General features: G+C 42.5%; 1 protein-coding gene across 1 annotated transcript; it reads right to left on the bottom strand.

Annotated features, from left to right (window-relative positions):
• Window positions 1-459: 459 nt before the first annotated feature.
• Window positions 460-14,574, bottom strand: LOC131806988 (uncharacterized). The gene is made up of 2 exons (XM_059131975.1): window positions 13,932-14,574; window positions 460-599 (listed from the first exon to the last, which is right to left on the bottom strand). The coding sequence occupies exons 1-2, from the start codon at window positions 14,572-14,574 to the stop codon at window positions 460-462; spliced, it is 783 nt and encodes a 260-aa protein (XP_058987958.1).
• Between the last annotated feature and the right edge of the window lie 1,153 nt (window positions 14,575-15,727).

The raw sequence follows: 15,727 nt of genomic DNA, 5'->3' as shown, positions 1-15,727 counted from the left end.
CTTATATATGCGGTGCTGCAGGCCAAACCACCTATATGTCGCATATGAAATGGTGGTCATAGTTGCCGACTGGCTCATCAGTGCCCGCACCATCACGAACCCTTCCATCCCTTCGGCCATTAACCTGATCATTACGGTGGGAACCAATACCAAATCCCATGCAAAGGCTGATGCGTTTATTGCTTCAATATTCAGAGGCACCTCATCCAGATGCAGGGTCGTATGGTGCCTGCTGTCGCAACGTCTGCAGCTGTCCAAACTAGGGCAATCGGGGCAAGATGGCTCCTTGCCAGACAGTTCCGACAATAACCACGTCTTTCCACCGTCTCATACCTCTGAAACGGGGTCTGTCACCGGAACACCGGGCACGAGTAAAGGCTGTGGTCCTGTTGGCATAGTCCAAAGGAGTACTGCCAGTTGCTGGGTCTCTCGTTTAAAAGGCGTCTGTTGGGCCTTGCCTCACGTCTGCTCCTCGTTGGCTGGTTGGGACTGCGGGCTGTTCGATTGGGTTGTGGGGTTAGGGCTCCGGGCTGAGTTACTGGGGCTGCGGCTCCGGTCTTCCATGCGCCAGTCCTGATTCGGTAGATAAGCAGACATATCTGTAAAAAACAAGAAGCGAGTACTATGTTCTTTTAGGAGGAAATATCCGGCTAGTCAGTCGGAGAATAGTTTAACAATTTTGGTAATGGGTCTGCTAATATTGCCACCAGAAGCCCGTATATCCACTACCCGAGAATTTTGATCCGTGCCCTGATAAGATTTTTGAACGCCACCCAACTTCCACTCGTTTGGAGCGAGTCTGTCATCCTTAATCACTACTAAATCTCCGTCTTTAACATTGTCTTTTTGTTATTTCCATTATTCGATGGAGTTCATGCAAATATTCTAACTTCCATCTGTTACAAAAATATTGAGAAATCACTCGAGTCGTTTCCACTTATTTCCTAAATTTATGTCTGTGTCTGAAACATCGAGCTCCGCTGGAGCAAGCATTGATGTCCCTATTAGAAAATGACCGAGAGACAAGGGTGACAAATCATTAGGGTCGTCGCTAGATGGACATCGAAATAATCATTTTAGACCCAACAAAGTATATATATTCTTGATCAGCGTAAAATTCAAAGACGATATAGCCCTTTCCGTCCGTCTGTCCGTCTATCCGTCTGTTGTAATCACGCTACAGTCTAAACGAATTAAGATAGGAAGCTAAAATTTTGCACAGATCTCTCTTTTGTCTGCAGGCAGGTCAAGTTCGGTCCACGATATCGTATAGCCCCCATATAACGGTACCCCCGATATTCGGTATTTTGATGATGTTAGCCACATTTTTCAATGAAATTGTCTGAAAATCCACACAAGGAGTTCCTTGTGGGTACTTTATATCTCGGTAGAGAATTATCTATATAGGTCCAAAATATCGTACATCCCCCATGTAACGGTACCCCCCGATATTCGGTATTTTGATGAGTTTACCCACATTTTTCAACGGAATTGTCGGAAAATCCACACAAGGAGTTCCTTGTGGATACTTTATACCTCGGCAGAGAATTATCTATATAGGTCCACAATATCGTATAGCCCCCATATAACGCTACCCTCACGGTATTCGGTATTTTGATGATTTTTGCCACATTTTTCAATGGAATTGTCTGAAATTCCACAAAAGGAGTCCCTTGTGGGCATTTTACCTCCTCAAAAAGAATTGTCTATATAGGTCCACGATATCGTATATCCCCATATAACGGTACCCCCCGATATTCGGTGTTTTGATGATTTTACCCACATTTTTCAACGGAATTGTCTGAAAATCCACATAAGGAGTTCCTTGTGGGTACTTTGTACCTCGGTAGAGAATTATCTATATAGGTCCACAATATCGTATAGCCCCCATATAACGGTACCCCCGATATTCGGTATTTTGATGTTAGCCACATTTTTCAATGGAATTGTCTGAAATTCCACAAAAGAAGTCCCTTGTGGGCATTTTACCTCTTCAAAAACGGTACCCCCCCCCCATATAACGGTACCCCCCGATATTCGGTATTTTGATGATTTTACCCACATTTTTCAACGGAATTGTCTGAAAATCCACATAAGGAGTTCCTTGTGGGTACTTTATAAATCGGCAGAGAATTATCGAGTTCCTTGTGGGTACTTTATACATCGGCAGAGAATTATCTATATAGATCCACGATATCGTATAGCCCTCATATAACGGTACCCCCGATATTCGGTATTTTGATGTTTTTAGCCATATCTTTCAACGGAATGGTCACAAGGGGTTCTTTGTACACAAGGGGTTCTTTGTGAGCACTTTACTCCCCGACAGAGAATTCTCTATATAGGTTAACGATAACGTATAGCTCCCATATAACGGTACCTCGAGATATTCGGTATTTTGATGATTTTAGCCACATTTTCCAATCGTATTGTCTGAAAATCCACACACGGAGTTCTTTGTGAGCACTTTACCCCTGAAACGGAATTGTCTATATAGGTCCACAATATCGTATATACCCCATATAACGGTACTCCCCTATATTCGGTATTTTGATGATTTTAGCCACTTTTTCCAATGGGTGAGTACTTACTTGTGAGTACTTTACACGCAGACATAGATTTGTCTTTATAGGTCCACAATATCGTATATCCCCCCATATATCGGCACCTTCCTATATTAGATATTTTAAAGATTTTAAAATAATTTTTATTGGATTTTATTTTTTGAAAATTTTCTAATTCGTTCCAAATGGTGGAGGGTATTCAAAGTTCGGCCCGGCCGAACTTACTGCTTTTTTACTTGTTTTTTCACTAAGCGGTTCTATTTATTTCTATTTTCTTTCTTTCGATCTTGTACTTCTGATACATATGTAACATATGTACTCACGGTTCTTTGTTTTTTGTTGTAAATCTTTTTAACTACTTCATTTTTATATGTTCGATGAACTTTTTGTTTGTCACGCACTAATGTATGTACATGTATATGTATTTTTTTTTTCGTTTTTAGTTATTTAAAAAAGTGCACTTTAATCCGGCGTTGAAGGATCAAATGTTTTATTACCAGTAGTACCTGTAGAAAACATCATATCTAAACTGAAAGTGTTCACAAACGAGTTGACGAAGCAACAACAAAAGATTATCAATGAGTTTTTAGCCGAATAAGCGTAACGATTCCGCCTACGCAAGCGGTTATCTATACCGAAGTAGGCAAGCTAAATTCTCGGGGTTGTATTCAACCTTCCAAGAGCCCATACAGTTTCCCTATCACGTTGGTAAAAAAGATGCGTACCCATGCCACGGGTGGACTCAATCTTGAACCGCCTCCGAGACGGTTATCCCCACTTTCTAAAGAGCGTTGGTTAGCGTCATTGGGCCAGAAATGGATCCACATGCCTTTTGCGTACCTCGATGATATTATCGTTATTGGGTGAACTTTTGAGGAAGATTTAAAGCATCTGCGGAAAATGTTTAACAACAGGGGTGTCAACTATTTGAAAGCAAAAAGGCACATTTAAAAAGCACTGCATTTATTATTGATGTAGCTAATTTAATAAATATTTGTGATTTATTATTTATATGTTTAAATCACAGAATAAAAAATATCTAATTAAATTTGAAATTTAAGCATTGAAATTGTTGGAAATTTCCTAGCAAAAAACTATTTATGAATTTGTATTTGGATCCATAAATATTCATAGGAAATAAATGTAAACAATTAAATAACATAACAAGTTAAAAAGCAGTAATTTCGTCCGGGCCGAACTTTGAATACCCTTCAATATTTGGAATGAACTTGGAAATGTTCAAAAAATAATCCGTTAAAAATTCTGTTAAAATCTTAAAAATTCTGAATATAGACATATATTGGAGTCGAATATTGGGAGGTACTGCTATATAGGGCCTATACGAAGACCTGGACCTGCAAAGACAATGTTCTGTGACAGACTGTGGTTTTCATTACGAACTCTAAATACTTAATTTTAAACTACTCCGGTGAACTACAGAATTCAGCCAGGATTCTGCTGGTAAAGTGGACGAGATCCGATCACGAAGAACCGGGCTTATCAAGATTCCTAGAATACAAGCACGAGTGTTCGACTCCGTACAAATCCCCGATGAAAATACCATCATCAAACATGCTACGAGTTTTTAGCCTAACGCCGTGTGGTTCCAATAGAGACGCAGAATATTTGTACTACAAACGAAGAGGAAACTGCCATCGTGACCAAGAGACTAAGCGAAGAAAATGTAACTGAACCCAAATCGATAAAGGAGATGCACCTTCAAATATATGTCAGACCCAAGTCGACAACAATAAGGCACCTGAATTGCCCCTCCTACATCAAATATACAAATTAAATATTCGATTTCGTGATGGAATAGACACAATAGGTATTGTGGAATGATGATAAGCTATCTAAATGTAATCCAGACCTACTTCCGGATAAAGCACTAGTCTGATTGCGAAATATTAATGGTCACTGGAAGAGATGGAGTGAAATCAAACGAGATTTCTTTAAGTTTTTCTTGCCACCGAGGTACTTCGAGAAACTGGATGACGAATAAAGAAAACGCACCCAGCGGCACAGAGAACCATTTAAGGAATATCTGTTAGCGATCGAGCATATAATGCAACATTCCGACGTGACTAAGGAACAAAAATTAGAAAGGATCTTTAGAAATACCCAATCGAACTACCAATGGTTATTCGTCGAAAATATTCCAAACCCTGGGAGGCAAGAGCCGTCTCGCCATCAACAAAATTTTACCCAACATCGAATCACATCGTAACGATCATCCACAAAATAGGAACTGTAATTCCAAAGAACCACATAAAAGTGCACTATATTCAAAGAGAGGACCGCCAAATTGTACCGCATTTAAATGTGGAGAACAATAGAGGGGAGGCTAGTATCTGCAAGCGTCGACACGGGTCACAGTTTGCAGAAGACTTAAAAGAAAATCATATTTATAAGCGAGAACAATCAAATGTCATCTTGAAAGATGGAACAGCTGTTACAATCGCGAAATCTGTTGAATTACATGTCACTTTTCGAAACCAAAGTTCTGATTGCCAGTTCCACATAATGCCGCAATTTTTTATTGGGACTGAGGTTCTTAAAACTATTTCCCAACAGAATTCATTGCGCAAGCTGGAGTGTAATTTTATGCAAGCCCACAAGCCAAACGGAACCTTGTAAAATGATAGCTGTCCATATCGAAGATACCTAAGTTGAGGTAAGAGAATGTTCACAAACGAGTTGACGAAGCAACAACAAAAGATTATCAAAGAGTTTTAGCCGAATAAGCGTAACGATTCCGCCTACGCAAGCGGTTATCTATACCAAAGTAGGCAAGCTAAATTCTCGAGGTTGTATTCAACCTTCCAAGAGCCCATATAGTTTCTCTATCACGTTGGTAAAAAAGAACAATTGGAGAACCTGTATGGATTTCCGGCATTAAAACAAGCGATCCGTGCCAGATGCGTACCCACTGCCACGATGAACCGCCTCCGAGAGGGTTATCCCCACTTTCTAAAGAGTGTTGGACAGCGTCATTGGGCCAGAAATGGATCCACATGCCTTTTACGCACCTCGATGATATAATCGTTATTGGGTGAACTTTTGAGGAAGATTTAAAGCATCTGCGGGTAATGTTTAACAGCAGGGGTGTCAAATATTTGAAAGCAAAAAGGCGCATTTAAAAAGCACTATATTTATTATTGATTTGGCTATGTTAATAAATATTTGTAATTTATTTTTTATATATTTACCTCTTTACGTTTACCTCTTTTCAATATGGATTGTGTTGGCGACAGTGGCCGTGATGGATTTCGCTTCAAAGACTAAAGACAAGTGAACGCAGAGGTTCTAGGTGATCGCAGAGGATCCCATGTCTGTCTACTAATACAACTACAACTACTTCCAATGAGAGCATGTGTAACAAGGTGAGGTTACCGACAACAACCAATGCCCAGCGATGATCCGCTCACTACGGTCTCCGCCAGGGGATTTGTAGAGGGGATGCCTGTGCGCCAATCAGCATCCGTGATTGATGGAGCAAAGAAGTTGAGGGGCAAAGTATCTAACCTTGATATACATGCATGTGTATCAACTAAATAAAGCTCAAAGGAATTATGTTATATATTAATTCATGTGCAATAAGGTTTACATGTTATAGGTTAGGACGTAAGATCAGTTTATTTGTGAGCATTTTATTCAAATCATTTTATTTCATATAATTAGATATCTATACCGCGGCAATTACAAATTGACGGGGCCGAAAGTACCCAACCAAACCAGGTATATTTCGCAAACAACAGACTTAATTATGTAACACGACTGAGTTGACGACTGGTCGCCTAACAATACCCTGAGCAGTTTGGACGTCTACAACGCGAACCTTACTATCATTACCAGGATGCGTCTCAACTAACTAAACAAACTCTTTCTTTAAACCTAATGGAAAACTGATGTGTCAATGCCTTACGTTTTCTATACCGATTGAATAAACTCAATGGCGATTCTTCAATAAGGGGTTCTGGCAGAGCAGGAAGGGGGGCATCTATAAGAAAGTTTGCGTTGAAGCGAATTTTCATTCCATAAAAATGGACTTATAACATTCTGAGCGAATCACCAATTTTCAGGCTGTGAGGAAATTCAGAACGTATTGGAAGTGGGACAACGTAAAGACACGTCGAGTTTCTCGTAGTTGTGGACCGGAAATTGTTCTCGCAGAACTTGTCTGATGACGAAAGTAATTTGCGTTTGGGACCTCCTCAAGTTCCCAAAACCGCAGAATGGTTTTATTAAGGCTGTCTTTCTCACTGAAGCTCAAAGTGGTCGTAAAGACCTGCAAGGGTGAGGAGGGAATTAGAACCGAGAGGATCCAACCAAAGACGGTATTTTGCGCCAATAGAGAGCCTAATATATTTTGTTGTACCCCCGGCAACAATATTTGCGGATAAAAGTCTGCACCCAACAACATATCTACGGAACGACAGTCAAAAATGTTTGGATCAGCCAACCGGAGATTTGGCAGAAAATGAACTAAAGTAGGGTCAACCGAAAACGATGGAAGGTGGCTAGAAATCTTGGGGAGCACAAATGCATCTTTTTTCAACAAAATTGAAGCACTTAAGCGAGAGCTTATAGAAATCCGACAGTTTTTCCTAGAGGTAACGGAGGACGAACCATTTACACCAGAAATGGTTGCAAGAGTGGATCGAGACGATAACTTCAATCTATTTTGAAGATGCTCAGTTATAAAACTAGAATCAGACGCAGGGTCAATAAGGGCTCGAACTGGATAAGAGTTTCTCTCGTGAACAATATTTACCATGGCGGTACTGAGAAGGACTCGCGAGTTATGTGATGTGTGAAACACTTGACGGTTTACTACAGTCGGATTGGCACCAGTGGATGTAGAGGCAACATTATCTAAATTAGAATTGGAAGCAGTTCTTGGGACTCGGACTGTGGGCGTCACATTTGAGGAGGAGCTATTTGTAGGTGCCGATCGATTGGGTTTATGCATAAGCGTATGATGTTTTTCATGGCATGCATAGCAGCTATGTGCACTGGGACAATTACTAACAGAATGACCTCTTGACAAACAATTGAAACACAAGCCATACTGTTTTAGCATATAATGCAACATACCGACGTGACTAAGGAACAAAAATTAGAAAGGATCTTTAGAAATACCCAATCGAACTATCAATGGAGGGGAGGCTAGTATCTGCAAGCTTCGACACGGGTCACAGTTTGCAGAAGACTTAAAAGAAAATCATATTTATAAGGGAGAACAAGCAAATGTCATCTTGAAAGATGGAACAGCTGTTACAATCGCAAAATCTGTTGAATTACATGTCACTTTTCGAAACCAAAGTTCTGATTGCCAGTTCCACATAATGCCGCAATTTTATATTGGGACTGAAGTTCTTAAAACTATTTCGCAACAGAATTCATTGCGCAAGCTGGAGTGTAATTTTATGCAAGCCCACAAGCCAAACGGAACCTTGTAAAATGATAGCTGTCCATATCGAAGATACCTAAGTTGAGGTAAGAGAATGTTCACAAACGAGTTGACGAAGCAACAACAAAAGATTATCAAAGAGTTTTAGCCGAATAAGCGTAACGATTCCGCCTACGCAAGCGGTTATCTATACCAAAGTAGGCAAGCTAAATTCTCGAGGTTGTATTCAACCTTCCAAGAGCCCATATAGTTTCTCTATCACGTTGGTAAAAAAGAACAATTGGAGAACCTGTATGGATTTCCGGCATTAAAACAAGCGATCCGTGCCAGATGCGTACCCACTGCCACGATGAACCGCTTCCGAGACGGTTATCCCCACTTTCTAAAGAGCGTTGGACAGCGTCATTGGGCCAGAAATGGATCCACATGCCTTTTGCGTACCTCGATTTTGGGTGAACTTTTGAGGAAGATTTAAAGCATCTGCGGGTAATGTTTAACAGCAGGGGTGTCTAATATTTGAAAGCAAAAAGGCGCATTTAAAAAGCACTATATTTATTATTGATTTGGCTATGTTAATAAATATTTGTAATTTATTTTTTATATATTTACCTATTTACGTTTACCTCTTTTCAATATGGATTGTGTTGGCGACAGTGGCCGTGATGGATTTCGCTTCAAAGACTAAAGACAAGTGAACGCAGAGGTTCTAGGTGATCGCAGAGGATCCCATGTCTGTCTACTAATACAACTACAACTACTTCCAATGAGAGCATGTGTAACAAGGTGAGGTTACCGACAACAACCAATGCCCCAGGGGATTTGTAGAGGGGATGCCTGTGCGCCAATCAGCATCCGTGATTGATGGAGCAAGGAAGTTGAGGGGCAAAGTATCTAACCTTGATATACATGCATGTGTATCAACTAAATAAAGCTCAAAGGAATTATGTTATATATTAATTCATGTGCAATAAGGTTTACATGTTATAGGTTAGGACGTAAGATCAGTTTATTTGTGAGCATTTTATTCAAATCATTTTATTTCATATAATTAGATATCTATACCGCGGCAATTACAAATTGACGGGGCCGAAAGTACCCAACCAAACCAGGTATATTTCGCAAACAACAGACTTAATTATGTAACACGACTGAGTTGACGACTGGTCGCCTAACAATACCCTGAGCAGTTTGGACGTCTACAACGCGAACCTTACTATCATTACCAGGATGCGTCTCAACTAACTAAACAAACTCTTTCTTTAAACCTAATGGAAAACTGATGTGTCAATGCCTTACGTTTTCTATACCGATTGAATAAACTCAATGGCGATTCTTCAATAAGGGGTTCTGGCAGAGCAGGAAGGGGGGCATCTATAAGAAAGTTTGCGTTGAAGCGAATTTTCATTCCATAAAAATGGACTTATAACATTCTGAGCGAATCACCAATTTTCAGGCTGTGAGGAAATTCAGAACGTATTGGAAGTGGGACAACGTAAAGACACTTCGAGTTTCTCGTAGTTGTGGACCGGAAATTGTTCTCGCAGAATTTGTCTGATGACGAAAGTAATTTGCGTTTGGAGACCTCCTCAAGTTCCCAAAACCGCAGAATGGTTTTATTAAGGCTGTCTTTGTCACTGAAGCTCAAAGTGGTCGTAAAGACCTGCAAGGGTGAGGAGGGAATTAGAACCGAGAGGATCCAACCAAAGACGGTATTTTGCGCCAATAGAGAGCCTAATATATTTTGTTGTACCCCCGGCAACAATATTTGCGGATAAAAGTCTGCACCCAACAACATATCTACGGAACGACAGTCAAAAATGTTTGGATCAGCCAACCGGAGATTTGGCAGAAAATGAACTAAAGTAGGGTCAACCGAAAACGATGGAAGGTGGCTAGAAATCTTGGGGAGCACAAATGCATCTTTTTTCAACAAAATTGAAGCATTTAAGCAAGAGCTTATAGATTTCCGACAGTTTTTCCTAGAGGTAACGGAGGACGAACCATTTACACCAGAAATGGTTGCCAGAGTGGATCGAGACGATAACTTCAATCTATTTTGAAGATGCTCAGTTATAAAACTAGAATCAGACGCAGGGTCAATAAGGGCTCGAACTGGATAAGAGTTTCTCTCGTGAACAATATTTACCATGGCGGTACTGAGAAGGACTCGCGAGTTATGTGATGTGTGAAACACTTGACGGTTTACTACAGTCGGATTGGCACCAGTGGATGTAGAGGCAACATTATCTAAATTAGAATTGGAAGCAGTTCTTGGGACTCGGACTGTGGGCGTCACATTTGAGGAGGAGCTATTTGTAGGTGCCGATCGATTGGGTTTATGCATAAGCGTATGATGTTTTTCATGGCATGCATAGCAGCTATGTGCACTGGGACAATTACTAACAGAATGACCTCTTGACAAACAATTGAAACACAAGCCATACTGTTTTAGCATATAATGCAACATACCGACGTGACTAAGGAACAAAAATTAGAAAGGATCTTTAGAAATACCCAATCGAACTACCAATGGAGGGGAGGCTAGTATCTGCAAGCGTCGACACGGGTCACAGTTTGCAGAAGACTTAAAAGAAAATCATATTTATAAGGGAGAACAAGCAAATGTCATCTTGAAAGATGGAACAGCTGTTACAATCGCAAAATCTGTTGAATTACATGTCACTTTTCGAAACCAAAGTTCTGATTGCCAGTTCCACATAATGCCGCAATTTTATATTGGGACTGAAGTTCTTAAAACTATTTCGCAACAGAATTCATTGCGCAAGCTGGAGTGTAATTTTATGCAAGCCCACAAGCCAAACGGAACCTTGTAAAATGATAGCTGTCCATATCGAAGATACCTAAGTTGAGGTAAGAGAATGTTCACAAACGAGTTGACGAAGCAACAACAAAAGATTATCAAAGAGTTTTAGCCGAATAAGCGTAACGATTCCGCCTACGCAAGCGGTTATCTATACCAAAGTAGGCAAGCTAAATTCTCGAGGTTGTATTCAACCTTCCAAGAGCCCATATAGTTTCTCTATCACGTTGGTAAAAAAGAACAATTGGAGAACCTGTATGGATTTCCGGCATTAAAACAAGCGATCCGTGCCAGATGCGTACCCACTGCCACGATGAACCGCCTCCGAGACGGTTATCCCCACTTTCTAAAGAGCGTTGGACAGCGTCATTGGGCCAGAAATGGATCCACATGCCTTTTGCGTACCTCGATTTTGGGTGAACTTTTGAGGAAGATTTAAAGCATCTGCGGGTAATGTTTAACAGCAGGGGTGTCAAATATTTGAAAGCAAAAAGGCGCATTTAAAAAGCACTGTATTTATTATTGATTTAGCTATGTTAATAAATACTTGTGATTTATTTTTTATATATTTACCTCTTTACGTTTACCTCTTTTCAATATGGATTGTGTTGGCGACAGTGGCCGTGATGGATTTCGCTTCAAAGACTAAAGACAATTGAACGCAGAGGTTCTAGGTGATCGCAGAGGATCCCATGTCTGTCTACTAATACAACTACAACTACTTCCAACGAGAGCATGTGTAACAAGGTGAGGTTACCGACAACAACCAATGCCCCAGGGGATTTGTAGAGGGGATGCCTGTGCGCCAATCAGCATCCGTGATTGATGGAGCAAGGAAGTTGAGGGGCAAAGTATCTAACCTTGATATACATGCATGTGTATCAACTAAATAAAGCTCAAAGGAATTATGTTATATATTAATTCATGTGCAATAAGGTTTACATTGTGACGACGTGTTTTCACTTTGAAGCTGGGGTAGGTTCAGCGGGGGCCAGAGTCGTCACAAAAATTTATTTGTTAGGACATAAAGAGAGAGAGAGAGCGAAGCAAAAATATTTTCTTAAAACGTTATAAATTTATTTCCTTAAATAACACTAAACACTACACTAAACACAATAAAATCACGTTCAGAACTTTTTACGAAGAACACTAAATCACAAAGTTCAGTCGACATGTTAATAAACGGGTAGCAGTGGTGGCAGCTTGGCACAGCGGCGGCCCGATGAATAGGCGAGCGACGAATAGAGTGGCGGCAGCTTGGCACAGCGGCGGCCCGATGAATAGGCGAGCGACGAATAGGGTGGCGGCGGCTTTGGCACAGCGGCGGCCCGATGAATACGTCAGCGGCGAGTAGTAGTGGCGGCAGCTTGGCACAGCGGCGGCCCGATGAATAGGCGAGCGACGAATAGGGTGGCGGCGGCTTTGGCACAGCGGCGGCCCGATGAATAGGCGAGCGACGAATAGGGTGGCGGCGGCTTTGGCACAGCGGCGGCCCGATGAATAGGCGAGCGACGAATAGGGTGGCGGCGGCTGTGGCACAGCGGCGGCCCGATGAATACGTCAGCGGCGAGTAGTAGTGGCGGCAGCTTGGCACAGCGGCGGCCCGATGAATAGGCGAGCGACGAATAGGGTGGCGGCGGCTTTGGCACAGCGGCGGCCCGATGAATAGGCGAGCGGCGAATAGGATGGCGGCGGCTTTGGCACAGCGGCGGCCCGATGAATACGTCAGCGGCGAGTAGTAGTGGTGGCAGCTTGGCACAGCGGCGGCCCGATGAATACTCGCACGACGAATCGGGTGGCGGCAGCTTTGGCACAGCAGCAGCCCGATGAGTACGTCAGTCGCCGTCAACGCAGCCCGAAGAATAGGGAGTATTGCTACAACCCTCACTTGACCCTGCGTTCAGTCGCCGTCAACGCAGCCCGAAGAATAGGGAGTATTGCTACAACCCTCACTTGACCCTGCGTTCAGTCGCCGTCAACGCAGCCCGAAGAATAGGGAGTATTGCTACAGCCCTCACTTGACCCTGCGTTCAGTCGCCGTCAACGCAGCCCGAAGAATAGGGAGTATTGCTACAACCCTCACTTGACCCTGCGTTCAGTCGCCGTCAACGCAGCCCGAAGAATAGGGAGTATTGCTACAGCCCTCACTTGACCCTGCGTTCAGTCGCCGTCAACGCAGCCCGAAGAATAGGGAGTATTGCTACAACCCTCACTTGACCCTGCGTTCAGTCGCCGTCAACGCAGCCCGAAGAATAGGGAGTATTGCTACAGCCCTCACTTGACCCTGCGTTCAGTCGCCGTCAACGCAGCCCGAAGAATAGGGAGTATTGCTACAACCCTCACTTGACCCTGCGTTCAGTCGCCGTCAACGCAGCCCGAAGAATAGGGAGTATTGCTACAGCCCTCACTTGACCCTGCGTTCAGTCGCCGTCAACGCAGCCCGAAGAATAGGGAGTATTGCTACAACCCTCACTTGACCCTGCGTTCAGTCCAGTCCAGTCACCACAAATAGTCAAGGCTTATTGTTTGGCTTACTAAGACTCAATTCAACCGAGGTTGCGCGCCTTTTCTTCCTCCCAATCACACTTGACTTACCAGCCATCAACAGAAGACTGATCCCGATTGGGTGAAATGCGTCTCCTTTTATACCTTTTTGGCTGGACAACGATTGTTGTTTTCTCATGACAGCAGCTGATCCCAATCTGACAGTTTTGCGTAGTTCCGCCATTTGCCACCAGGGGTTCCAATGTTGTATTTTAAGTATACTTCTTTCTACTAGGGGACAATAATAATGTACCCCAAAAACGAAAGCATGACTTTTGGGCGTTACATGGCATCTCTTCCTCCCTCTGATTTTTGATTCCTTGATTTGCTTTCTCTATTGCTATTGGGTTTCAATAGCCAGGAAGCCCTAGGGTGTTATGTAACCTTTTATTTCTCCGACATGGGCACTTTGGTTCGACTATATCTCGGTCGAATAGGAAGGTATGTTAGAGACCAATTGCAGAAGTTCGGAGAGATACCTTCACTACCCCGTCTGCTGATATTATTATGCGGTACTGCTTGCCATCTTGTTTAACAATTCGCTTCAGTTTGTGTCCCTTTTTCCAATTGTTTTTAAACTTCTCGATACGGCTTTGTAGGTTTTCGGGATAATTTGGCAGTTCGAGAAATGTGTTATTGTTCACGGGATTGTCTGTCGAGGACGATGGCGTTGACTCAGTTGGGATTTCAGTGACTGGCAATTTGATTGTACTTGGTGTGCTATTATTCTCCTTACTGGGTATAAACACTTCATCGATGGAAGGTTGACTGCTACACACTGTTGGCTGATGAGGTGTCATCGTTTGGCTTGTGGATGATGATGAAGACGACGAGGCTGATGAGGATGAGGATGACGATCGGGAAGATATCGATGGTGATGACAGTTCGACAACGTGTCCCGGCGTTCCTGGTAATGATTTATCTTCCTTCACGTTGGGGGACCTGTGATCGTCCGATATGACGGCAGCATTGGATTGCGATGGAATTTGTACGTCATCACTATGCAACAGATTTGCTTGTTCGGTTATGTTATATAGCGGTGATGATGGAGGAACTCCAACCAGCGTCTGCCATTGGGTCCACCACTCCAAACTAGGATCTTCGGAAACTGTCACAAAACTACTTGCGGTCGACCTGGAGTCTTCTTCTAAATGTGCGAAAGCATGTGAGGATGAAATAGGAACCTCCTTCGCCCGTTTGAATTTTTTCGTGTTGGGGCTATCTTGCTCCATCGTGATGTTGAAATTTTGAGAATTGCGATGGTCTTTGAAGTATGGGCTTATATTAGGACACTGATTAGTTTGGGTATTGTCAATTTAATGTCTAAAAATAAAATAAGAAATTATAATGAAATGGCATCACATAAACGTAAGTGGAACTACAATCAACATTCTACTTCTATGTCTACAATTTAATTTTGTTCTTCATAAAAAGGCTTAATTTCACTTAAGTGCGCGACGCGGGTGATGTTGTCTTTTCCTCGGACTACAACGATTACTGGAGATTGGAATTTTTGTACGACAAACGGCCCTCCGTATTTGGGCGCTAGTTTGGCGGCGAAATTTTCGACGGCCTTCGACTGAGGATGTAGACGAACTAGAACTTGCTCCCCAATCTTTGGTTTCCAAACTCGTCGTCTAAGGTTGTACTGTCTCCGCTGGTTTTGAGATGCTTTTGCCAAGTTTCGACGCACTATCTTAAATATTTCTTTCAACTCCTGGGCACGGTCTTCTGGTAAGACTATTCTAGCACCAGTTCCTGTTGTGAGCTGATCATATAATGCCTGGGGCAGCCGCGGTTCTCTTCCTTGTGTCAGGTATGCCGGCGAATATCCAGTGGATTCTGATGCACTAGTGTTTATGGCTAACATTATTTCGGGCAGCATATCGTCCCATGTATTATGTTGTTTCGAAACTTGTGCTATCATTGTTTTCACTGTCCGATTTGTCCTTTCAGTAGGGTTCTCTTGCGGGGTGTAAGGAGCCGTAAGTTGATGCTTTATACCCATTTCTGCTAGGAATTTTTCGAATTGGTTGCTAGTGAATTGGGTTCCGTTATCGGTTATCAATATTTTTGGAACCCCATATCTAGAAATAATTCTTTCTCTGCATGCCTTTATTAATCCCTCTGTCGTAGCCTTCCGCAATGGAACCAACTCCGTCCATTTTGAGAATCTATCCATAATAACGAGTAGCATTGAGTTACCGTGCTTAGATCGCGGTAGGGGTCCTACGAAGTCCGCACAAATAGTGGCCCATGGTTCCTCCGGGATTCTTATCAACATTTCCCCTGCTGGTTTCTGTTGGCTGACTTTATATTTTTGGCAACATTCGCACTGCTGGACATAACGTTTGATGTCCTGGAACATACCAGGCCAAAAATATC

The sequence above is a fragment of the Musca domestica genome, unplaced genomic scaffold (genome assembly GCF_030504385.1).
Source record: "Musca domestica strain aabys unplaced genomic scaffold, Musca_domestica.polishedcontigs.V.1.1 91, whole genome shotgun sequence".
In the NCBI taxonomy this organism is placed as follows: Eukaryota; Metazoa; Arthropoda; class Insecta; order Diptera; family Muscidae; genus Musca; species Musca domestica.
The sequence above is the reverse complement of the archived record's forward strand: the minus strand, read 5'-3'. Positions and strand labels throughout refer to the sequence as shown.

Coding starts and splice junctions, on each gene's coding strand:
- LOC131806988 (XM_059131975.1), bottom strand. CDS start 14,574: ATGGAGCAAGATAGCCCCAACACGAAAAAATTCAAACGGGCGAAGGAG. Junction 600..13,931: donor TCCCGAAAACCTACAAAGCC/GTATCGAGAAGT, acceptor TGTTTTTTACAG/ATATGTCTGCTTATCTACCG.